Genomic DNA, 25,690 nt, shown 5'->3' with positions numbered 1-25,690 from the left:
AAGACTGAAGAGCAGAAACGGCATCTGAAATAATTGCTCCTTGCTTCAGTAGTGAGACATAGTGACAGGCAAAGGAAGGGAAGTCAACGTTGATAACAGCAGCAAAAAGAGCTCGGGCAAGGTATTTAATGGCAGGTAACATCAGCCTTGAGACGAAGGCAGGTTACCAACAAGCTAAGAGTGGACTCCAGTCCCTGCAGCGGAAAGTGTGTTGAAGCTGTGAGCCAGCAGACATCCAAATAAATTGGAGAAGAAATAAGGGAGAAAGTGCAGCCAGTTTTTGCCTCTCTGTACCTCACTGCACAAGCACCCGTGAGGCACAAACATCAGCCAGCATCTGAGGACTTGTACATGGGTTTGGGCTATGCAGGCACAGCTCGAACTAGTTCCTGCTAGGCCTGCACAGAGCAGATCCCTGGGACAGTGGAGGAAGCTGCGAGGATGGTGCTGAGTATGAGCCAAGCTACAAGTGCTTGAGACAGAAAGCTATCTTCCTTCCTTGGGCTGTTTTGTTTAGCATTTACAGGCTGCTAAGTAACACAAGGGTAACGTAACTAGAGGCTTAGTCTTTAGAAGAAGGTTAGTCTTTCTTCTTCCAGGTGCCTTAAGAAACAAGGTTGTAAATAACCTGAGCTTCCCACAAAAGGGTTTGGCTTTGCCGTTCATCTCCTGCGTGATCCTTCTCCAGTCAGCTGACATGACAACAGATCTTATCTTTTGTGGATGAATGTACTTTCATGAAACTGCAAAAGCGAGCAAATTAGAGGTTCACCTCTACAGAAAGGAGATAGAAATCCAGGCTTCTAATGCCCCAAACCTGTCACATGGAATATACCATATTGCTGCTAAAATCTGTGCTAAGTCCATGGTCCAAAGCTTTGTGCAGGAGAACTCAGCCATTCAGAATTGTTTTTGCTTCACGCTAAAGATCACACGATTACAACAGCCAAAAAGAATTAGACTGAAAAATGCCCCTAAATGAGATGACCAGATTAGAGGCTATAAAGCAGCACAGATATCTGTTGGCCTCTAATGCAATCCAGAAAGAGCCACAGTGATTTCAGTTAGTGGGATTTTAGCAGGGATTGTTTCTAGGATGACTGTTTCAATCAGTGCCTCAAATGCCAAAATGTGTTTCATTTTTTGTGTCAATTCTCTTAGGGGGAGAGGGGGAAAAAAAAAGTATTCAGGAACCTCTGAAAACTGTACTGCGCAAGAGAAGTGGGAGAACAACAGGTCACACTGGAAAAAACAGTTGAACTTCCTTGTGCATTCATTATACTCTGATTTCACTGACGAGTGAGGCTTTCCTCTGCCTCAGAGTGAACAAAAATACTGGTAATGCTTCCAAGTCAACCCACAAAGCAATTAATTCCTAGTGTTTGAGTTCAAAGTCAGCTCAGTGATTGAATAGCTCTCTACAGTCACCAAACAAACGTACCTAGGCAATCCGAGCCACGTGATCCAGAGGGGAGACCAGCTGAATCCTCGTTCCTTGATGTCCAGAGAGGGATCTGTTGAGTCTGATGCAAGGATTTCCAAGGCTTTCAGTACAACCGAGTGGGAAGCTGCATTAGATTTCAGTGCTGAGACAGCTTCGTAGTAGTTAAGATGAGTCAAATCAATGCCATTTATGCTCAGAAGTATATCTCCTGTTGGGTAAATAAGATAGGATTATTGCAAACCTTTTGCTACGAAGCCCATTTCTACCTCAGGGTCTCATGTGTAAGTAACCCTGCTTCCACCTTCACTTTAGGGTGTTAAGTCCAACTTTCACTTAAAAACGGGTCCTGAAGTATAAAGATCTGAGTCTCCTTACCTCGCTTGATTTTGCCATCCCTGAAGAGGCACCCAATGGGCTGCACGCTCGTTACGTATATAGGGAGCTTGTTTTTGTTATCCCTTCCACCTCCGATTGTTATTCCTAAAGACTCCTTTGGTTCCTTTTTTATTGCAACTGTCTTCTCATGAGTTACATATCCCTGAGGTAAATCCTACAGAGGAATGACAGTACAATATACAGATTCGTTAATGCAATTAACGTGAGAAGCCCAGATCCAGAACAATAACAGAACATCCTGCCTCTTTAATCCAGAGCATTTCAGCAATGTTGCCAGATGGCAAAGGCAGCTTCTCTTGTACTTGCTCTGGGTGGAAACACTGCCCTGTATTTCCAAAGTGCTACCAGCAGGACTGAGGCGCCACTGTCTGGGAAACGAAGCCGCTCCCAGCAGTCCCACATCTGTTTGCTGTAAGGAGGCACTCGATAAGGGGTGGCCTCTCAAGGCCACGTGTATCAAGCCATCAGCCCCTCGCTGGCTACTACTAGATTGGGATCAGTAACTTGTATTATCCACTCTGAGTCACTTTGTTTCTCGTGCATTACTTAAAAGGTTCACGTAAACTCAAGTTTACAGTGTTTACATTAGAATAACCACATACCCTCATTTCTGCTCATCAAGCCAGCATGACACAGGTGGATAAAACAGACAAGGAGGAGATATTTTCCAGATCCAGTATACAAAACAGAAATCAAAACTTGAAGATGCTGATGAAGATGGCCAGCATCCTTAGAGAGAACGTCTAGTGATTATAATGGTATTATTTAAAGTTTAAATACCAGGATTTATTGTTTCCCTGTTAGTTTGCACATAGTTGCAGATGCAAATTGGAGGTAAAATTAGTTTTTTCAGGACAAACAAATCAATATTTTTCAGGACACGCGTTTTTGGACGACACTAGCATCTTTGTTTTTCAGATTATAGTGAAAGCACACTCCAGCAGGTGCTGTAGATACAGTATGTAAATGGCAGACCGCTGTTTACACCAAGGCACCACACTCCAGCCATCTGTGGCAGCTGCTCACTAACCTCCAACAGAGGCGTTTAAACACATAAGTCTGGGCGGTTTCAGAACGTTTTCTCACTGAAGTGGTAGCTCGAGACATGGGGCAAACCTCCACGGGGACAACAGACTGGCAACTCTCCCCCTGTGGGGTGTTCTTATAACGTGTAAATGGATGGCAGACGCACCACTGAAGTCACACATACATGTATTACACTGTAGTGCTCCTGTATTTTCTACTTCTGTTGCATAGAGCTGTCTAGCTCCTAACCAGAAGCATAACTCAGTATCATTGTGCAGTACTCCAAATGTGTCGTGCTTTATGAATTTCAAGAAGCCCAGTGCTGGCACTGTTAAGTGTCTCACGGATGGTAAATTTCCCGTGGCCCTTTCCAACAAGGAGGGTTTAAACACTGTTTCTGCAACAACATTCGAGACTTCAGAGGAAATTCTGACATGTTTTTCTTGGTAGATGACAAATACTCAGTTTTCCAGTACTGATAGCCAAAAACCTGCTGCTTTTCAACAGCCCAAGAAGAAAAGGAGCTACTGGTCGGTCTTACATGACAAATAACTATCACAGCTAAAACAACAGACCTACAGTCCAAGAGTAACCAGTGCTTTTGCTGTTATTTACAAAGCTTACTTTCTGGTAGGTAGACTTTCGCCTGTAGTGATTCTGGTCTAGTCTCCTCCGATGGTGCACTGGGCTTCCTCCGTTGCTGCTGCTGCTGCTGTTGTTCGATGTGCTGCCATCTTCCCCTGGGTCCAGCAGCTGCACACCTGGCTGCCTCAGGACCACAAAGTTCACTCTTGATTCACTGGTCTGCCAGGAGAAGCAAAGAGAGGGTCTGAAACCATGAGATGGCAAGGTCCCCTCATGGTTTGTGGAGCACCTTGGTTTTGTGACTGTTGGTTTTGAAAACCGTCCACTTTGTGAAAAAGTGAACACCACGTGTCCACACGTATCCATAAAAGGAGCTACTTAAAAAAGTGATGCTGGTGATTAAGTTTAAATAACAAATGCAGATGAAGGCAAAACTCAAAGAAGTTCAAAATAAATCAGAAACAAGGGGAGAGCCCCTGTCATTTTCTTGGGAAAAGAGAAAGAGAGGCATCATTTTTTACAGAGGGTCTGAAACAGATCTATGCAATGTGATGCATAGAAAACTGGGAAGAGCTGCAAAATTCTATGGTGAAAATAAAGGAATTAGAAAATGTTAGAAGGAAAAGGAGCATAGTCAGGCTTCATTCCTGCCTCTGTTCCCCACAGATGTCAAAAAAAAGAGGAGGCAGAAAGGGACCATCACTTCTTCCACTTCAGTACAAGTAACCAGAATAGTGCATTGCAATGCAAAATGAACAAAGCCACAACACTGACTGATCCACACAATGGACGACCATGATAAAAGTCTTGGATGCTTTTTCTTTTACTGTAAAGAAACTTGTTAAAGCTCTTCCCCTCCCAGCTTATTCGTGATGTCTATTGTTCAACATCTCCCACCCATTTTTCCCCAGAGTACCTGAAGACATTACCTTTTGTCTAAGACTGCTGCCAATTAAACGCTAAAGCAGCTGTACGCCTGGCCTTGGCAGAACCACAGGGAAAGCATTCACTATTGTTACTGCTCCTCTGTCTGAAGGAACGAACTAAATTAATCTGACAAAACCTTATTGTGAAGGACTCCATTGGGGTACAGCCTATGTGCTCGCTTGGGACGTTTCCTGCAGCAGATGAGTGAAGTGGAGTTGCTGCTCCCACTTTTCCACACGGGATCCTGCTCCCCTGGTGCCACAGCACCATGCAACAGTGAATTCGCTGGCCTGGGAAGAGGCACTGGATCAGCTGCTCTGTTTTTGTTGTTGTTTTGGATGGTTGGGGTGTTTGTAGAGTAAAGATGAGGGTTTTTTGAAATGAAGTTTTAAAGAGTCTCTCCAAAATCATTTCAGGGTGCAATTTCTTCCAGACAAGTTGGCACACATCTGTGTCTCCATGAAAGATACTGTAAATATTGCATCCTGAGCTGGGGATGTGCCCTCCCCTTCACCCCAGAGTACCAGACTATGTATAGTGCATATTATATATATTATAGGTACAAATAGTATTTTACAATACGGGTGGAAGGACTCTTTTCTCCAAATGGTTTGCAATCAAAACTAAAAAGAAGTTTAACCCATACTTTTAATTAGCTCTCAGAAGAACAGATAATGTTTGGAAGACTCACAGTTTTACAGAACGTCACTTCAAAAGGAATTCAGCCCCCAAGCCCACTGAAGCCAGTTGCGGGACTTTTGTTACTAATTTCAGTGGGATCAGAAGATGGCCCCTCATGCAGGAGTTATGCTTGCACACTACTACAGAAATACAGCAGCACTTGGGATGCGAGCAAAATTCTCATGGGCCATTGTATGGAATCATATCTGTAATACAAAAAAGGATCTCAGAACTGGAACCCTGCTGTTTCTCTTCTATTCTCCCACTCCACTGTGCTCTCCTTTGCTGACTACCAGGAAGAGAACTGGCTCTCCCTTACTCAGCTGACCTCAGATCCTTCCCGGGACATAAACAGTGTGGGATCAGATGTATTGTGTCAGGATCTCCAGATAAAAACAAACGAGGTTACTGCCTAGGAAGATAAAGAATTTAAAAACTGACCTACTTGACATTGGCTGCACACGTAGCAGTCCCTATTCATGAACCAAAATTCCTTGCCAGCTCTGTTCACCGAAACATTTGGCATGCTGCAATAACAACAAACTCCTGTTGTGCAGGAAAAGATCACCTCTCTGCCGCCATTTTAAGTACTGTAGGAGGTTTTTAGTCTGTGATGCCCCATGTTGTTTTCTAGACTCCCTTCCCAAATACTGGTAAAATGGGGAATCCTACAGAGAATTTCAAATCAATCAAAATGGTTCTGCCCTGTGCGGGCAGCCTGTCACATCCCCCAGCAGACGTCTTCAGTTGGATTGCTAGAAGGACAAGAGGCTATCCTGATCTTTGCTGGTCCCTACAGATAATGCACACGGCCATTCTGCAAGAAGGGCTCCATGCCACCACGCCACAGGGGCGATCCCATTGCCTCAGCTGAACTGAAGTGCCACAAGCAGCCGCCTCACTTCAGACTCATCAGAGGTGACTCACGGTGTGTTCCTACTCTTCATGTTTATCTCATTTGGAAGCAGTGCTTCCCACACATCTGCAGGGAAGCCGCTTTCCCAGAGGGATCTCAGGGAAGGCAGGTCACTCCTGCGTGTTCTGTTAGCCCTTGGGTCAGAGCAGGAGCCCTGCCATCAATGCAGGCAGCTGCAGTGTCATTAGCCACACAACTTCAGCCGCGTTATCAATTACCTGGATTATCTGTGCTGCAGTCTCCGGCGTTCCTTGCCTCAAATCCTGGCCATTTATAGACAGGACTCTGTCATTCCGACTCAGCTTTCCATTTTTGGCTGCCAAACCTCCCTCTAACAAATCTAGAATAAAAATCCCTGCCTCATCCGTCTTCCTGATCAGTTTGATTCCCAAGGGTTCAGACCGGTCTCTCTTGACCAAGGTGACATGGATCACTTCCCGGTTAGTAGCAGAAGTGGAATCCTGCTGTGCAGTCTTATTGGAAAATCCCTTCTCCTGCAGGACCATGAGGTGGAGAATAGGACCTGGGTGGCGCAGGAAGGAGACAGCCTGGCAGTGAGTCACACTGCTGATGTTGACACCATTCACCTAGAAAGACAAACAAAGCAGAGTCCCTCATCAGAAGCTCCATAATTTAGGCACTCTCTGCAGCACAAAACAGCACAGAGCTGGAGGCAGGATGTACAACTCCCTGTGCGGTGCCGCAACTGAAGCGGCTGCTGCAAGCACACATTAGAGAGCAGAGCTTTCTAAAACAGAATGCAGAAGAAAGCAGATGAAATAAGGCCATCGGTGATGGCAAACAGCTGAGCAGTGGTGAGACCAGACAACACAGCTAACAAATCTGAAACTGCAAAATACGAACTGATGGCATCTGTGAACTGCTTTCCGCTAACTTCCAGAATTCAATGCACACTTGGAGGAGAAAAGCCAAATGGGAGACTGCCCATCCTCACTCGAAGAGTGGCCCACCATCTGCACAACAGCTGGAACCATCACCCTAACCACGCTGTTACCAAGGTAACCCTGAGAAGCTAACGTTCACTTTGTTGTCACGTGAGACTCTGTAGGGTCCCTTTAGGATATTGGTCAGGCTGCCAAGTGTGGGGAGCTGCCCTGTGTACAGCCCAGTCAGGATGGAGAGGCGTGCAGGTAGACTGGCCAACGTGCAAGGTACGCTGCTGGGCTGAGAAAGGAACCAGCTGGGAGATCGCATCGGCCACTCGTGCGTGAGGCTGCCAGTCATTACTGATGCCCGCAGTCCAGCAGGGTAATTAGGTCTTTATGGCTCGCCAAATGATTGGGCAGCCACAGCCGGGAGGCACTAACAGTTTTCACTGCTTGTAGCCAAGCTGCTGCAGCCTCAGTTAGCATGCTACAACACAGCACAATGCAGTCTGGTTAATCTCAGTGGGGCAGCAGGGTACAGGGCTGGTGCTCCTCATCATCCACTTTCTATACATGATGCTGACTTCAAGTTATTAAGGAAATGCAGCTTAAGCAACATAGCAGAGCAAGTAGCTAAGACTTCCTAGCTAGAGCACGGTCCACTGGAGAAAAATGGTGCTACTGGGTGAAGTTTATCAGGTAAAGATCTTTTTCCTTGATCCAAAATTGTCTGAATTCCAAAAACTCAAGGGAACAGAAGGACCCGCAAATGTACTTCTGAGCCCCAGGAGAAACACAATGCTACTAGTAATGTCTGATCAGTGCTTTAAAAACCCTATCTGTAGAGATTTCCCAATTTTCTAGGCAACTCTGCCTGCTGACCCCTTATCTCAAGCCAAGAGAAGCAATGGGACGATCGGGGGGTTGCATACCTCCAGAATGTGGTCCCCAGGTGCTATCCTTCCATCTGCAGCAATGAGAGAATCCCGCAAGACTTCCTGAACAACGATGTTTCCTAGCGGGGTGTCCTTACCCCCAACTATCCTCATGCCCAGCTCTTCCTCTGGGTCTTCTCGGTGAATCTCAATTGTGCTCGTTTCAGCCACAAGACTCGCTCTCTGAGGAAGGTCTGGTTGGGGAAATTGAAGAGAAAAAACAACACATGAGCAGGATCTTACCCACATACCACAAGATCTGTAATACTGGCAGGTTGTGTTCAAAAGTAGCATCTGGATGGAAAGGAAGAGAAAGCAGCTATCAGGAGAGGACAGGCTAGGTCAGATTGAGAGCTAAAAAGCTCCTATTTTTCTGGTTTCTCCAGTGTTTCTCCTCTTCTAGCTTATGGCAAAGTTAGACTGACTGCTATTTCTTGCATTTTATTAAAGGGCATTCAGAGCGTTTCACTTAGCATTCAGACATTTATTTTTCCTGCTGTGACAGCTGGACTACACACAACTAATCCCCAATTCCACCACACCCATTGGGAAGGGGCACTGCTGAGCTGTAATTACCGGCCTGCCATCGCGGTGACTCTACCACAGGCAGCTCACTGCCATTTCCCTCCTCTAATTTCCTTTCCTCCTTTTTTTTTTCCCATCCTCCCATACACCAGGAGTCATGTTTACCTATTTCACAGCCTCCTGCAGCCTAAGCAATGCTTCTCAGACACTTTGAAGATGAAAGTTGTCAGCAAGTCATTTTAAATCTACCAGCGCCACAGCATTTAGGCAGGCCCAACGCTAAAGGAGCCAAGTAGACTGTGAGGGTGAGCCGCTGCCGTCACACAGGAGGTGCAAAACCTGCCCCAGTATACTTGGGGAAAAGGCCAACGGAGAACTAAACTGACCTCTGTGTCTGCACAGCAGCAGACAAGTTCTCAGCTCCAGCCTCTGCACGCTTGGAAACAGCAAACTTTGAGACAAGGCACCCCGACTTCACGCTCCTGCCTTCTAGCAGGGACGGAGACAAAGGGGTCAATACTGAAAGGGAGGTGGTTCCCTTTATCTGCAGGGCTTTTTATAGCCAACTGCTGATCCAAAACCAGGCGAGGCTATAAAAACACCTTTGCTTTGTACTGTTAGAGAGGTACTGACCACTCCAGGATATCAACTGTATGTTTAACTTTCTTATCAAGATTAAGAAGCTGGAGCATTTCCTAATGGCTAATTATTTGGCTTCTACAAATGCTTTAAATGCTGCATGTTGCCACTGAGCAGGACTGCATTTGTTTTGCAAAGAATCCTGGAAATAGGATTCAGACTCACTGCAGTCTGAGATTCTCTGAATTGTTTCGCACCGATGGGTTTTGTGCTTGTGAGCAGAGCTTTTCGTGCCTGACACGCACGAATGCACCTCCCTTCTCCTCAAGGACACGCGGGGGAACGAGATTATTCCTACAGCTACTGGCAGCTGAACAGCAGTGAGGATAGCTAAGGATGTTGGGGACATCTTCGAAATTGAAGTGTCCAAAGTAGCTACCTCATTTTTATATTGTAGAAGGTAATTACATAATTACACTTCTTTATCAAACTCTCACCTTCTTCGGTCTCCTCAAAAGCTGGATTAACCAGCCCAGGCTCTGCAGTCCCTAGTGACACCACAGCAGCTGCAGAGCTTTCTGCTACCAGCGATGATCCTGCGCTTGGTACCTCTGGTTCTTTGGGCGTGTTCGTCTCCACCTTGACAGGGGGATCCTCCTTCCCTTTGGAAATGGGATTCTTTTTCCGTTGCAGTTCAGATTTGTATTTCTTGAAGCCAGGACACCTGGAGAGAGATTGTCAGTGACACTGAGTGGCTCACCTCTGCCTGCACAGCTAACCCAGCATACACAGGCTCTGACCAGCAAAGACGTGCAAAGAACTACATTCATGAGCTCATCACCTGCAGAGCTTCTATCGCAGACACTAAAAGTCATTCTCATTTTACTTTCAGCTTCTACTTGTGTAGAAGAGCAGGCTTCTTATTCCCTTACTTTCAAAATTATTAAACGTTATATTTTAAGAAGGAGAATGCAATGGGAACTGGACTTTCCCTTGCTAAATATTTACCTGGCAAACTCTCAGCGAAGACAATACCTCTTTTAAAATGTAAGCAAATACTTCACTCTGCACTTCTACAGATGACGACAAACTGTATCTGTATGCAAAGGAAGTGTCTCAAGTTTCAAGCTCAGCACTGAATTAGGCTTTGTTTTTAATGAGTTGGTAACATGGGAGAGCAGCGAGCAAGGCTTGCTTGCTTCTTTTTCTCTGAATGAGACCTGGTCAGACAGCTCTGCACCTCCAGCCCCTGCAGGTGACAGCTCCGCTTGAAGGATTCAGAGCAGTTTGTGCTCCCACCGACCACTCCCCAGACGGAGGCTCGAGGAGTAATTCTGCATTCAAGAAAATGTGCTCTGTATGCATCCGCAGCACAGCTAGCCTGCCTCAGCAAAAACGGGTGAGGAAAAACAAGCTTTTATCAAGGGTACTTATAAAAAGGTAGCAGGTAAGGAGGGTGATGAATTCAAAAGCATCACTTTCAGAGACATGAGTAGTACTGGGTGTTTACCAGAGTCACTTTCCAAATTAAACTCGACTATTTACATTCTGGCTAAACAAGTCTCATCCTGGTATTACTTCCTCTGGTTGTTCCTGGTCATTTATTCCCCAAGCAAGAAGATGACCCTAAAACTTAAAGACAGAAGCTGGTTGATCCACTTGTGCGTGTCCCTCTTAAGATGCTGAGAAATAAATGTACTTTGCAAAGGGCAGAGGAATCCCCCCAAAAAACAAGTTGCTAGATGCTTCTTACCCCTTAAGTCTCCTACTATCAGTTAACCTCATTTAAAAAAAAAAAAAAAAAAAAAAAGAACACCCAAATCCCAGTGAAATTTTTCCCTTTTTTTTCCTCATTTTTCAATCTAGCCATGCTCACGGCGCATATCCTTGATCTCTTCAGAGCACTCCATCCCTACAGGAGATGCTGAGAACTCTGAAAGGCATACAGGAATGATACAGTTTCCAGCCAGGTCTTTAACGTAAACATTTAAGGGCGCCTCCCTCTTCCATGTTTAACTCGTGCGTCAGAGGGATTAGCAAGTGGCACAAGTTTTCTGATACCCAGACAGATTTATGGAGTGGAGGGGAAGGCTCTGACCCTGCTTGTTTCTGTAGCCCAGCCCAGCTCTGGGCCATGCCCTGCACGACAGCGGCTGCCGGGCAGCCCCATCCCCACAGCCTAAGCATTCGGCCCTGCTGGGCAATGAGAAAGCTCAATTAGGAAAAAAAAAAAAAAAGCTCATTACTGCAAGGACACCGGGAGCCTTCAGGAAAGGAACATCTTCCATCACATCCCCTGGCTCTAACACCGCCTCTCAGCTCGTGGGTACCACAGGTGGGCAGCCGCAAGGGTACGTGCTTGGCCCGAACCATGACGTGTCCCACGTGCTAGCGTTCCCTGTGCACTCGGTGACCTGTTTATAAAACACAGCGCTGCCACAAAAAGCTACAGCACAGCTGAAGGGAAGCAAGCCAGTTGCGTTTCCAGTGCCCACTGAGAGAATGCACCTTGCCAACGAAGGTCTGCTTCCGCCTGCACTACAGCTTGCACTTAGCTCCCTTTCCTGCAATCATTAACTAGGAACAAATGTTCTTCCAGCACCGTGGCAAGAGCTCTTTGTCACCAGCCCTTCTTTTAAAGCTACAAAATTCTGCCTGCCACCAGCTCAGCCAGCAGTGGAACCACCAAAACACGTCTGCTGAGAAGCAGAGAAAAAAAAAGCCTTCCTCTGCACAGGGGAAAAAAAAGAAATGTATTTTTCATTTGCGTCTCTTTCTCAGTAAAAGAAAGAGAGAAGGTAATGGAATTCTAAGTAGGTGATTCAGCAACTGCATAATGTGCAGCTTGGAGGGACTTACATTATTTGGATCAAAGACATATTGCGCATCTTAATTGGACCAATTAAACTGGCAACACTGCATGATCCCTTGCCTCCACAGTGTTGACTTCGTGCCTGTTTTTCTCCTCTGCTCAGTGAAAGAAGGAATAACCGTGTTTGTTCTAATTTCCAGAGTCAGCTGCCCCAGCTCAAGACACAGAAATTTATGCACATTTAATAGGATATGGGTCTGCAGACAGCTCGCCTGCAAGGTAAGGACCTCAGCCTTCACGGCACACGGGAGCTGCCCTCTCTACCCCACAATTACGCCGTCCTCACCCACCCACTTCTCCAGCCTCACCCTCTGCCATCTCTGCTGTCCCACCTTGTCCCAGTTTAGGGACTGTTCTGAGCATGGATCTCTCAGGTCAGAAGCACAAGAGGCAGATGGCATTACACAAACACTGCAAGTGGGTATGCACCTGTTCTGCAGGTGAGCCTCCAGTTCGCAGCGCTGCATCGTCTGCTGGCACTCCGCCTTGAAAGGACAGCTGACAACCAGCTTATCCAGCAGGTTTCGTACTAGGAGGCTGGACTTGTGGCACTGCTGGAAAGAGAGTTTTTTCCGATCCATGGGACAAAAGTTGTACTCCTGCATGAAGTTTTCGAGGCACTTGAAACAGTACGTGTGGCCGCAGGGGGTGTCCATGGGCTGCAGCAGGGGCTGAAGGCAGATGTGGCAAATGAGTTCATCATCCACCTCGTCCTGGAAGTTGTAGAGGTGATTGTCCGGCAAGAGGTGGAACTGGCCGCACTCACAGCAGAGCTCGCCAGCCTGGTACCCCTGCTCTTCTGCTGCGGGGTCAGCCATGATAGCCAGGATGCCGCTCTCTCAGGCCAGCAGGAAGGAAACTTGTCACGCAGCAGCTGTCTGACAGAGTTCCTCTGATGAAAAGAAAAGAGAGAGAGATTTGCAGCTCTCCACGTAGCCAACTGAAAATTAAATAGCACTCCTGCCTTGAACTCCCCCTGGTATCTTCACAGCCACCTCTTAGGGTTCTTCCTTCCAGAGCGACCCTGTGAATGATCAACCCTGGGATCAGTGAATACAGGGACCTGAGTCAGCAAAATGCTTAAGTTTCAATTACTTTGCATGCAACAGTGACACAGGATAGGTAAAACATTGCTAACCCCAGGAACTGGAAAAGCTGAGACAAACACTGTCTGTTCTTGAGGGAGAACACCACAGGGAGAGAGGAAAGGGGAAGAAAATGACTGACTGCTGTTTAAACTGACAAATTTTCTGTAGAGCTTCCCAGATGACACTGAGTATTATTAATTTAAAAGATATGTATGGCAAAATATCACTTCAGGCACTTCTGGTTGTCTGGTTTTATGGTCTGGGTTTTTTGGGGGGTTGGGGATGAGGAAAAAGAAGAGGAAGAAATTTCAAAAGAAAAAAAAATTTACCCATTTCCTTCCTCTCAAGCCCACTCCCTCCAAAAATGTTAGCGTTAACAAAGACTGCATTGTTCCCTACTCATCCATGCCTGTGTGCGCACTGAAACATATTTCCTATGGAAAGAGGCAAGCTTTCTACAGGGGAAAAGCAAAGCAGACAGTCCATGTCATAGCTAGTCATGACATGACCCAAAGGCTTGAGCTTCAGCTTCCTACAGGTGGGAAGAACCAAGTCAGGGACAAACTGAGTTCTTTGCAGCTGCTGCGTTACTGATTTTAAGAATGGTATCTCCAGTCACATTCATTGCCAATCTTGCCTATTGTAATTACATTTTTTTTTATATAAAATTCATCTGAGTTTGCTAGCAGATTACCTACAGGCAGAGACACTGCAGGAAGGATTCCTGCTAACCTAGCTGTGACTTCAATGAAAGAGGCAGCGTGCTGCTAGATGAAGCTAACACTCACTGTTATGCTGCTGTTGTTTTTTTGTGGTCGTGATGGTGATTATTTTGTTTAAGTTCATTAAAAAGCCCACAGCCAAACCCAAAAATAAATCAATAAATAAGTAGGACTGTGATGAAATGGAAAAAAAAATGAAAGACATGGAAAATATCTGAAAAGAGTTGCTTTTTCTGGAACAGGTAAAGGATGAAGCAAGAGCCAACAGCGAGCGCTGGTCTGCACCGGTGCCTGGAGGACACGGCTGGCGTGCAGCAGGAGCTTTGGAGGAGGGTAGGCAAGAACAATAAGATAGCAAGGACGGCAAGAAAAAATTAGTCATGGGTTTCTAATAAAAACCATACATCATTCTGCTTCAATTAACTGTCAAGCATAAACCAGGTAGTTAATTACAAGGATAACACATCACCAACAGAATCAAGCCACTTTACAGGCAAATTTTCCTAGCCATAGAAAGCTGTTCAGTTTGGAAGATGACAACATTACTGTCACGGCTCCAGGTGGGCACAGCGCATGTGCTGTGTGCTTCTCCTGTGGCCGCAGGGCCAGGAAGCATCTTCCCCTCGAGGAAGGCACTTACACTGCCCAGTCTGAGCTCTTCTCTTTGCAGTTACTCCTTAACACACACATCAAAGCAGATGTGCCCTGCCCCTTCAGAAACACCTCTGCTCTTGGGTACTCACCGCAGTCTGACACAGTCAGATACCTCTCCTCTTTTCCTTACAGTAAGTTTCCATCTGATCCTAAATTATCTCCCGAGCGAAAAGGAAACGTTCCCGAGAGCAGACAATCACTTCCCATCACCTACCAATTGTAATCAATCAGCTCAGCACCAGCAGTTAAGCACCAAAGCAAACCCCTACCAATACGAAATACTTGCGCTTCGGGTTGTCGCATTTGCATAAAATTTTGGCAGATGATGAAACAAATCTGCTCTCTCGGCGAAAACAAGCTCCTTGGTAATTTTGCTGATAAACTACTTCTGAATCGGGGGGGTTTCCACGTTATTTACCAAATTCATTCTCTGCTTTCTGTGTTTGTTATAGGTTATACGTGATGAATCCCATTTATGAGTCACTTCAAAACCCGGGGAAGATAAAAGCATCACCACAACCTTGCAGCGTTTTTCTTCCCTGTAACTGTTCTGCCCTCTCTGTTCCCCTCGAAAAAAAGGTGTGAAGATTTCACTCGAAAGCACCAGAGCAATTTCTTCTTTCACACTGCTGTCCTTTCAGCGAGGAGGACACTCCTGCAGACACCGGGGAACCAAAGCCTGACACCTCAGTGCCGAAACCCATCCCACAGCCTTCGGCAAGGCAGGAGTCAGTGAGCAGCACGGGGAGGACAGCAGGCTCAAACAAGCCTGCCGCTTGTTCGGTGATTCAGTCAGAAAGCAGATGTTCTGTAAGAGGAAAATTGCTAACATCTTATTCAGCAAAGATGACTACTTCGGCGCAACAAGGCAGGTTTGAAGCGTCTGGAAACTGCGCTGTTTGGGCACAACAGGCACAGCTGCTGTCTGCTCAGACATACCCAGCTCCACAAGCCTGTCTCGCGCTGTGCCGCAGCCAGGCCCCAGGATTCTAGCTCTGGAGATGAAGTCTGAGGTTCACCCCATCTTTGGCAGTTTCCATCAAGTTTTAGCTACTCACTGCAGCCTCTGAAGGCTGGGCCGTGCCCAGCAATCCCCTTTGGTGCAGCTTGCTGGTACGCCGCTCCCCCCTTCTCTAGTACTCACGCCTCTCCCCAGGTACACTAATTCCAGGAGAGGTGCGTTTCAGCTTGTACACAGTGTACGTAATAAGAGGGGGTCACAAAATAAGGACCTAACTTGGTCCCAAGTCGCTACTTACTGACCACGTGAAGACATACGTTTATGCTGCTGCTCTGGCAGGCTCCGCAGTTTTAGAAGCGAAACACTACAAATACATCCCAAGACAAAGTTATCAAAAAAGTTATGCAGCCCACTCCTATACCTGATAAAGAGCTGAGGACAATAAGCCTACACAAATTTCTCTACATTTCCCCCTTTTTACCACATGTAGATAGAGAAAAGATTTCTTTGAGATCATTTTTACCGCACAACAAGAACAAAAGCAGTGTTTTTTAAAGGAGGATTTCTTGTACTGTAACACTAACTCAAAGAATAGCTTTTTTTTTTTTTTAAAGGACGACTTATCAGCTTGTCTAATCTATCTCCCTGCCAAGCAAGACTATTCCTGACAATAGCAGCACGTTGCCTATTCTTGTTTTAGCCCTGCTGGGGCACAGCCCCCTCTGCACATCTGCATGGCGGGGAGCACGCGGCACCCAGCTGCTCGGCACCGCTCCTGCTGGGTGGACAAACCCTGTCCAGAACCTCCCCTGCACCCCAGCCTGGCAACAGAGCTGGTGAATCCCTGGAAGTCTTCAAAAGACGTTTAGATGTAGAGCTTAGGGATATGGTTTAGTGGGGACTGTTAGTGTTAGGTTAGAGGTTGGACTCGATGATCTTGAGGTCTCTTCCAACCTAGAAATTCTGTGAATCTATGAATTAGTTCTGCAGATGTTCAAAAAGCCCTCTTTTTTAAAAAAAAGCAAAGTACCCTACAAAAATCGTTCCAGTGTTGTGGCTCTGCTTGCACTAGCATGGCTGAAAGGAAGGGCGGCTGTCGCAGCTGGCTGCCCCGTGAGCAGCATCCCTGCTTCCAACCTGGTCGCTTTAAGGGCTCAGCATTTCCAAACGCAGCCCTCGCTCCTTGTCTGTCAGGCATTTCACTCTGCCACCGCTTAGTGGGGAGCACAAACAGGCACCGTTCAGCCCAGGCCTGTCTCTCCATACAGCTCCAGCACGAGTTGCTTTCAGGCACGGAGATGTTTACCTTCCTGACGTCTTTCTGAGGTATGATCTTGCTGCTATTCCAATTTACAGCTTGCTATTCCAATTTATGAGCTTGCATCAGAACCACAACACATGGGAATTGAACACTGTTATGTGATCCTGCATCTGATTCTAAGTGACTTACCTCACCTCACGGAGGGACCTCCTAGGAAAGCAAAGCACACCGAACCTGCACATCCAAAACGATATTCCATCCCTCCCCGCAAAAAGACTGCTTCTGTTAACTAATTGATTTATAAAACCACAAATATGGCAAATGACCCAGAGCACATTCCACGCTGCAAAATAAGGAAGCGTGCAGCCAGTCTGCTGCAAGGCGAGGACGTGGAACAGAAGCGTAAAGATTCTTCCAGCAGATCAGGATCACTACAGGAACGCCTCGTACTGACAGAGTTAAAAAAATAATAATAATTAGACATTTAAAAGGCATCTGTCAGGTAGCTAATTCTCAGTAAATTATTTGTGCCATGGAAAGCATCTTGGGATTACAAGGGCTTTCCATGTTAACACTTACACGCTGCTATGGATGGATGGTACTGAAAACCCAGCTATAAACGCTGGTGTTGAGGCTACAGGGCGCATGCCCCACGTATACTGCTATGTAATACTTTACTGCGATAATTATGCTAGTTATTATATTTATGACTACATTTCCCTGGGAGACTGGAAATGCAACATTCCAAGTAAAGGCTCCACAATTAATTTTTTTTGGGGTGGACAAAACAAAGCCAGCACATTCTGGATTAAGATGACTGAGGGCACTAACCCCAAAACAACCTGCTTACATAAAAACAAAGCAACAAGTTCAAGATGGATCCTAACATAGCAAACCCAGTGCTCTAACAATGAACCATGAGAAAAATTGACAAAAAAAAAAAAAAAAAAAGAAAAACTTTCTTCAAATATTTTTCCCTTAGTTCAGAAGCCTTCTGTTTCACTGAAAGGGATTTTTTTTTTTTTAAATGAGAGAGAAAGATTGCGAAAGTGTGCTGTAACAGGTTTTTTTGCTGAATTTCAGCTCTATGTTGAAGGAGGATTTCTCACACGTGAAAAGGGACAGGTGTTGTACGAAACACACCGGTGTCCTGCCTGAACACTTCCAGTGTGCTGCTGCAGTCTTTCACAACCACGACTGAACTGTCCTTAGTTTACAGTAGTGGCACAGAAACTAGTGTCGAAACATCGTATTTTTATAAGCAATGCTTACAGCAGGTCAGTTTTTCCAAAAACCACAACACTGAGCTCCAGAATACCTTCAGGTGGCGATCCAATTCGGTGCCCTATTGCCTTTCTTTTTCCTTTCTGATATTGCTAAAGATTAGGCCACTGGATGTTTGAGTGTGAAGTCAAAGCTTCTGTACATGGCACGTTTGTTTGTGTAGTGCTATAAGAATTAGCCCTTTCAATGATTAACTTTGCCTTCAAGCCAAAGAGTTTCTAATAAGCCACCTCGGGGGGTCACCGCTCAGTGTCTATTGCAATGCTTCGATTGAGAAACTTGACATCCGAGCTGCTTTACTGTGCTCAGTCTAAACAGAGACTGCTAACTTAGATCTTGCTGTCCCCCTTCGTTTTTGACCATTCTTTAACCACAAACTTGAAGACGAGTTTTATTCTAAAGCCCTCGCATTTTTGTGCTCATTGGACAATTTTGTATTTAATTGGCTTGAGCTGCTGGGCAAGTATCTGTTTTCTCAACCAGAAAAACAGAAAGCCAATTGTATTTTCATGAATTTGAACCAGAATCATTATCATCTTAAGACTAGAAAAGATGTATTATCCCAGGAAACCCTATGTGCTACAAGGCTTGGTTGAGAAGAGCAAGACTACCCCAAGGAATACTCTCCTCAGCAACTTTTGCAGTATCAGCTCTGAGCACGGTACGTGGATTTCCATTTCTTTTTTTTTTTTTTTTAATTTATTGGAAGATTCAACAAAAACATCTTAGCTTTATATTACTTAATTTTTTCAATCTTACTAGAAATCAGAGGCACTAATTGCAAACTTGCACCTTATTTTATGAGATAGAGAAGCTCCACAAAAAAACCTCAGAACTTGGTCCTTCTGGTCGCCTCCTGGCACCACCCCGTGTGCCGTGCGTTTGGTTCTCAGCCCACTGCACAACTGCAGCGGTCTCACCAGGGACCCTGCGGGCTCTGAACCAGCAGGACTGCACAGATGTAATTCACAGACTCTTCCTACAGAGCAGGAGAGGCTGCTGTTATCATTCAGTTAACATTATCTGGGTAACAAGCACCAGTAAGTTTCCCGTCTCCTCCCTTTTCTATTAAGGAATTAAACTGGGGAGTAAAATGTTTTCCACCTCCACTTTTCTTCCAAGGGGATTAGACAGTGACTATTTAAATACACTGCTCTGAAAACTGATAAATTTAATCCCAGCAAATAAAAGTGAAGACAAGTGCTGCAAGAGAAGCTGTTTTATTTATTTCTTCGTGCTTTCTCACCTTTGCTAGACATTTCCACTGCATTTCACCTTCCTTTCTATACCCTTTCTTCTCCACAAACGTACATGATGTTGCCTGTTTTATGGTCACAGAAACACAAAGCTTATGCAGATTCTTCTGTTTTACCAATTAAATCAATTTGCTTCTTTGCAGAACGTGATCTGGACTCCTATGGAAGTATCACAGCCAGCAGCACGTGTATGTATGCATTTTCTTTGTGTGTTCTTTATTTTTTTCTATTGCAACTAATGATACCTGTCTTGGAAGTTAAATACCCCTACTTCCACCCCCGGCTCACCAACACTTTGAAATGGGCAACCACCTGCAACTCCATCCCTAAAAATCAGTCTGACAGTTGTGAGTGAGGTTTCCTGCAAAGAAAGGAGGAATCCAATACTATAATTTAAGGATAAATGGCTTAATCTGTAATTAATAACCAAAAATTTCTCCCACAATTGAAGCAAAAAGTCCCAAACCAAAGCAAAGAGGGATAAGGAGACTTGATGTTAAGATTTAGGATCATCTAGATAGCTGGTAGAACAGACGCTTTCCTAAACGCTGGGTTTTGAGGACAGGAGGTAAAAATCATGTCTATTGGCTATATCTGAATACCAGACACACCACATCACTGTCTGTGTCTACCTGTAAATGCCTTGTTTATGGAAAGAAAATAGCACCATGGTTTACAGCAGATGAAATAAGCATGTAATGTGCAGGAGCTTGTCTCTGGTGCTGTTATTCTTGCAGCAGCCTGATAAAACCCCATACCTTGTTAGCCACTTGTGATCTGGGTGTCATATTTAACATACAGATCAGAAAGGAGTGAACATCTGCTATCACAATTTCCAAGGCCCATAAGGGAAGAAGCAGCCTGTGCATTATCCAACTGCAAGTTTTTAAAAATTCGTGTTTAAATATCCTCACCAGGGCAATCACTACCATATGTGATTAACAGTAATGCGACGGGGCAGGGAGAGAGTGACTGGTGCTCTGGGTATAGACGTATGGCATTTGGTATTTCCATAGTCCTAGGCCTTCATCATCACAGCATTCATCTCTATCACACTTGCAGTTGTTGCCGTCAGAAACACTCGGGCTTTATTGCAGGATAAAGTATCAGAGCTTTCAGTCACCCACAACAAGTCAAACCTTGGGCTCAGGTACCTAGCACTGATTTATTTTTTTTTATGATACTTTTAAAAGTTTGGAGCAGTCTATGAAAGAATCCCTTTATATCACCAGGCATTTGGAATCTAACTCCACCAAATAACGCAGGTTATCAGTGACAACCAGGCAGCACAGATGAGGTGGTTGTTCTGGAAGGGAGATCAAACTTCCCGTGGCCCAGGCTCTTCTCCCGGTGGCTCCAGACTGCCCAGCCCACGCTCAGTGCCAGCAGCACCACCAGCAGCAGCAGGGTGCTTCGCCCTGCTCAGTACACAACACCCCAGACTTCCTTTCACAGCATACAAGGGCATTTTATCAAAAGCAGTGCAAAGTACTTTCTAGCCCAAGCTTGTTCCACCTAACTAAAAAAGCTGAATTAAAAGATAATTAAATCTGGAACTCCCTTTGTATCTCTTCAGATCATGGTAAAGGGGAAAGAAAACAAGTTATCTTCTTTAAAAAAATATATATAAAGAAATCCGCACTAATTCCCTAGCCCACGTGTTCTCAAACTGCAGCTCCTCGGGGTGTGCAGCGAGGTTTGAAGTCAGCTCCAACTCCCGCCAGCGCCCGTGGGCAGGCAGAACGCAGCCAGGAGCTGAAGTGGCCTGCCCCACAGCTGGCAGCACAAGTGGGAAATAAACTGAAGCCTCTCTGTTAAGGATTACAGCCCTCTACAGACTCGCAGAGTGGAATTACAGCTCATTTTAAACAGACAGGCCACTGCTTAGGACGTCTGTATGATGGGCGCGTGAGCTGAAGTATGGCTGCACATGTCATTTACGATGCCTTTTTGTTGTACCATTTCTCCTGGTGGATCTGGTTGACTTTAGACTTAACTCTCACAGCTGGGGGGGGAGGGAGAGACTTTTTTTTTCCCACCCCCAGATCTTAACCTGATTTAAAGCTGTGTCTGAGCTGGTATCAGAGGCAGGTCTTTCAGAACCACTGTTATCTTATTACACATACATTTACAGTATGAGTAAATTGTTATTCCATGTTGTACTTTCCCTTGTTCTAAAAAGTAATTAAAAAAAACAACCTGGCGTGGCCTTCTCACCAGTTAAAAGAGCTAGAACGAGAGCCCTGCTGACCAAAGTCCTCCCATTGCTCCCCAAGCAAGACAGCAGCGCCGTTCCTCCCTACTCACCAGCAAACACGCCGCAGGACGACCTTGAGTTGGGATATACATAGGAGCAGGGAGGCAACCTCCTCGCCCTGCTCAGTTCTCAGCCCGTTGAGATTGCTGGCAGGGCAGCCAAGTAGCCAGGTGTTAACCTCACAGGGGAGCTTTTTTTTTTTCCCAGTCATAACACAAAAAGGCCCAAAAGACCCATTATGTTTATTTTTAGGTATCCTACTTGAAATAGTCATAGGGCAATTTTTGTTCACTACCAATTGAGACCATTTAATAGAGGATATCCTCAGTTCTAAGGCTCACAAGGCAGGGACTGGTTGTTTTCTTTTTTCCCTTTCTATTTAGAGACCTGCAGTAATGCTTTACTAGATGAGAAGAAATTATCTTTATTTATTAGTCTAGAGGTGGGAGGTTAATAAGTCTGAGAACTTTACAAATAGGGCTGATGGTGATTTACTGGACTTTCAACAACTGCAGAATAACTAATGGCACAGATGAGCCCCATAAACTCTGAAAAGAGCGGGTTAAGTTTTATCTCAACCCTTTTTTTAACTGCTGTATAATCAGCTTTTAATGAGAAGGTCTGCCCCAGCTGTTTACAAAGCTCACATGAGTTAAGGCCCAGGCAAAGAGTAGACAATGACCGACACTTTAAAAAAAATACAAAATCCCTTGCAGTACTTCCCTTCCACAGATGATTCCAAATAAGGAGCAATATGGTCTTCAAAAAATTTGCACAGAGACCCTCTAGGCTCAGGGGAACATTGTATATACGTAAAACCAGCCCTCATCTGCAAGCTGCTGATTGCCTCTCCAAATTCCTCCAGATTCATTCCGTTTCCCTCCTTTCAGACTCAAGAGATTTGAGGCCTGGACCAGCCTAGCAATTCCTACTGTCTGTGTTCATCTAAATCCCCTCTAACACTTTAGATGTTAGATGACACAAATGGCTCGTGAACAATTTCTTATCCAAATTATCAAAAGGTTTCCCAGGTATTTGCATACGTTTAAGCTCAATTCATTTCAAGAAATTTCTACAGCAAGTTTCAGCCTACAGCAACATTGTGTGTTATATATCAGGAAATATAAACTGAGCAGAGACTGTCAAATACAATTCCTAACAACTGTACGAACAGCACCACTAAAGTAAGCTGAGAAGAGAAAGCCAAACAAGAGGGTTTTGTAATATATCAGCAAAACATACTCGAGCCTGTGAGTAAGACAACAGCTGCAACCACTCTAGCAAGATATACACAGTCAGAATGAAACGATGCAGCTAAATTTTCGGAGTGCAATTGATATGGCAGTTTCAGCAAGATTTTTTTTTTTATGAAAAAAAGTGCATGGCAATGCACAATGAAGAGTTAAAAGTACAGCAGGGAGCACTTCGTGAACCACAGATACCTTACTGTGCTCACCACATATTTCTAGGATTCTACAATTTCATGCATGGGTAAATTCATCCAGTAACTATGTTTAGGGAAGCACGGAGTTATCATTGTTTAAGAAACCATTAATTACAAGTGCTAATTGAAGTTACTGGAATCGCCATTCATCTAGCATTAATGCTATCCGGAACAACCCTCAACCTGTTCCATCAGGCATCTTTGAACCTCATGGTTTTCTGGAGCAGAGGAAGGTCATGTAGCCACCAGGTCCCTTTTGGAGCTGTTTCTTCCATTTCTTACAGCTTGTTCCCCAGACCAAGTGGTTGGGTTTGTGTATTATCTCTAGGTCACTTACCAAACGAATAGTGAGGGAAGAAACTTTCAAAGAAGCTTGGTTTTCAACAAGAAAAGCTTTCCTTCTGCTGCACACTGCAGGTCCCTCTCTCCATTTCATTTGGATTTTATGCCATTATTTAAATGAGTTACATACGCACTGAGATTTTGTACAATTACAGGCACAGTAAGGGAGGTGAGCGAAGGCGGGAGTTTCCAACACAGCTCAGTTTTCTAAGAGCTAGCTAACCTCACAGAAGGTCAACCTCCTGTTTATCATTTCTCTGCTCTACCCCCAGCCACAGGACCCCTTTGTTTTTCCCCGCACAAGCACTGGTGCCCTTCTGACTTCATGAGCTGCCTTAGGCAGCAAATCCCTTTGGGGGAGGGAATAAATATGACCACTGAGTTACCCCTTTCAGCAGCAGACATGCTACATCTGCTCAGCTATATTGTAAAAGAACAGTTTGAGTGTAACAGTTTGAGCTTGCAGCTTAAGAGAAAGAAGTTTTGTTTTGAAGGAGCCATGTGCACGATCTGCTTTCCCTTTACTGGAGACCTGCCAAAGAGCTCTGGCCTTCAAGCACCAAGGACAAACGTCAGCGCTGTCCCTCAGAGGCACAGCACAGAACTGACATTGCTGCAGGAGGATAACTACAGTTCCTTAAACTACATCGTGCCACCTAAACCCTAGGCTACTCCGGAGCCTCCAGAGGCTACGGGATTAGGCTGGACACTTCTGGATCTGCATGACAGCAACAGAAACTTCCCTGGGCTGACTCGTGGGCTGTCAGCCTGCCCCAGCTTACCCTTGACACAGGAGAGGCCTCTCACAGCACCTACTGTCTGCATTTGGGCTGGAATAGTGTTTTCCACAGAGAGCCTTTACACTGTTCTGCTCCTTGGCGGTAAAACCAGCACAGAAAGGGAAAATACGACCCTACTTGTTTTTTTGGTTTGGCAAGCAACAGGGAGGTACTCCTTTTTGCATCCCTTACTGTACAAAGATAAAACGGGACCAAAGAAACTGCTCGAGGGACTGGAAGCGCCTTTTGGGCAGAGCTGGCAGCAAGCTGAGCCTGCAGTGCCACTGAAAGGGGCAGCCCTGCTCTCCCAGCCACCTTTGGGGCTGGCACCAGCCCCTTGCTGCCCAGGCTCTTAATTTGCCATCAGATAACGAGGCTAATGGTAGACCTAGAGAGACGTCAAGCACGCACAACCGGGACACGAAGCGCAGGGTACCTGTGCCTGTTGGTGTTACACAGCCTTAAACCCCTCATTAACTCCGTATTGTTAACTAAAATAAAACAGCAGCGTTCCAGTCCCATGGCATCCCTCACACACCTCCTTCCGAGCCTTTTACAAACCTTTCCAGCACATTACCTCACCTGCGCCATCACATGTATTCCTTACCTCCGAGGCACTTCCAAAACGTCCACGCCACCACGCTGCTCTCCTCGCCTCTCACCTCGCCTCCTATTTATAGGCTTCTCCGCATCAGTTACCAGCGCGGCATCCCAAATTCGCCGACTTAACCCCCGTACACCCTCCGACCCGACAAATTTTGCCTCACGACCTCCCTTCGAGGGTCCTGTGGCACCAAGCTCCGGGGTCCCCTCACGGAGCCGAGCCCCGGGGGCGGCGGGGCGCCCCCCCCCCCGTGTCGCCAAGCCCCGGACGGCGACAAAAGCCGCTCGTTCAGCCCCCCCAGCCCTACCTGGCCCCACAGGGAGCTGAGGGGAGGCTGGAGCACGGCCCTCGCCCCGCTCCTCGCACCTCAGGGCGGCCGTAGCCCTTCGAGGAGCGGGGTCCCCCCCTCGCTCCCCGCCGCTCACCTGGAGGAAGGGGCCGGCAGCGGGGCTCGCTCGCCCCCCGGGAAGAGCAAAGGCTGGGGAGGGAGGAGAAGGAGGAGAGGGAAGCCCGGCGCCAACTCGGCCCTGCAGCCGGCGGGGCGAACGCGGCTCCTCCACCAAGTTTCCGGGCGGGGATGAAAGTCGAAACCTACGTGAGAGGAGGAGGCAGCGCAGCCGCCCAGGTGTCTCCCGCCCGGCACGATTCAGCCCGGCACGGCCCTCCCTTAGCCGCCGCCGTGCTCTCCTCCTCCTCCTCCTGCCGGGCCGTGCTGAACCGAGCCGGGCCGAGCCGGGCCGCCCACCCCGCCGGCAGCCCTGCCCCTGCCCCTGCCCCTGCTGCTCCCGCCCCGCGGAGGGCGCCGCGGCGTCGCGGGCACCATTTTGTGCGCCGCCCCCTCAGGGCTCCACCGCCCTCGCCTCCTCTCCTCAGCCACCCCAAGCCCCTTCGTGAGGGCTCTCCTCACCCAAAAAAATATGGAGTTTTCCTCAGTTTTCCTCAGCAGGACACCCTGTGGGGAGAGGTCCCGCTCCCTTGGCAGAGGGCTGTGTTTGGGGGTATGCCCGGGGGCTCCCTGAGGTGGTTCTGCGCTGGTGCTGCTCCCACCGCGGGGGTGTTGGTTCTCCCTCCTGCCACTGCCTTATCCCAAATCCCTGTAAAATGGAAGATGGGGTAACCTGGTGGGTCTGAGGCTGTTGGGAGAGCAGGGAATGAATTACAGTTCAGCCAGTGACACGGCTGGCAGAAAAAATAATAAATAGCATGGGGCGGGGGGGACACGACTGTTCTTGAAATTTACATTTTGCCTTCTGGCAGAAATACTG

At 46.5% G+C, this 25,690-nt stretch overlaps 1 protein-coding gene and 2 long non-coding RNA genes across 7 annotated transcripts in view; 2 read left to right on the top strand and 1 right to left on the bottom strand.

Moving 5' to 3' along the window:
* The window catches only part of LOC101795745 (ligand of Numb protein X 2), a 31,992-nt gene extending 6,800 nt beyond the window's left edge, over nucleotides 1–25,192 (bottom strand). Inside the window, exons 1-8 of one of the 3 annotated variants that reach the window (XM_027465518.3) lie at nucleotides 25,021–25,192; nucleotides 12,203–12,665; nucleotides 9,399–9,625; nucleotides 7,795–7,991; nucleotides 6,194–6,562; nucleotides 3,491–3,670; nucleotides 1,820–1,994; nucleotides 1,442–1,652 (exon numbers count right to left, since the gene is read on the bottom strand). In XM_027465518.3, the coding sequence (XP_027321319.1) occupies nucleotides 1,442–1,652; nucleotides 1,820–1,994; nucleotides 3,491–3,670; nucleotides 6,194–6,562; nucleotides 7,795–7,991; nucleotides 9,399–9,625; nucleotides 12,203–12,591 (1,748 nt within the window). In that variant the 5' untranslated portion in view covers nucleotides 12,592–12,665; nucleotides 25,021–25,192. Of the gene's footprint in view, nucleotides 1–1,441; nucleotides 1,653–1,819; nucleotides 1,995–3,490; nucleotides 3,671–6,193; nucleotides 6,563–7,794; nucleotides 7,992–9,398; nucleotides 9,626–12,202; nucleotides 12,666–24,428; nucleotides 24,636–24,850 lie in introns of those variants that run through there. The other 2 variants (XM_027465517.3, XM_005009013.6) reach the window with 2 other exon arrangements.
* LOC119717820 (uncharacterized) lies at nucleotides 6,573–15,757 on the top strand. 3 transcript variants are annotated; one of them, XR_011811619.1, is made up of 5 exons: nucleotides 6,573–7,147; nucleotides 10,148–10,300; nucleotides 11,914–11,992; nucleotides 13,826–13,916; nucleotides 14,690–15,757. It is a non-coding gene; the product is annotated as an uncharacterized lncRNA (long non-coding RNA). The 3 variants fall into 3 exon arrangements; XR_011811620.1 differs by lacking the exon at nucleotides 10,148–10,300; XR_005268129.2 differs by lacking the exons at nucleotides 6,573–7,147; nucleotides 10,148–10,300 and adding an exon at nucleotides 11,548–11,699.
* On the top strand, nucleotides 17,727–20,537 carry LOC119717821 (uncharacterized). Its single transcript, XR_005268130.2, has 3 exons — nucleotides 17,727–18,404; nucleotides 19,143–19,187; nucleotides 20,232–20,537. It is a non-coding gene; the product is annotated as an uncharacterized lncRNA (long non-coding RNA).
* Nucleotides 25,193–25,690: the final 498 nt, after the last annotated feature.

The sequence above is a fragment of the Anas platyrhynchos genome, chromosome 10 (assembly GCF_047663525.1).
Source record: "Anas platyrhynchos isolate ZD024472 breed Pekin duck chromosome 10, IASCAAS_PekinDuck_T2T, whole genome shotgun sequence".
Classification (NCBI taxonomy): Eukaryota; Metazoa; Chordata; class Aves; order Anseriformes; family Anatidae; genus Anas; species Anas platyrhynchos.
The sequence above is the reverse complement of the archived record's forward strand: the minus strand, read 5'-3'. Positions and strand labels throughout refer to the sequence as shown.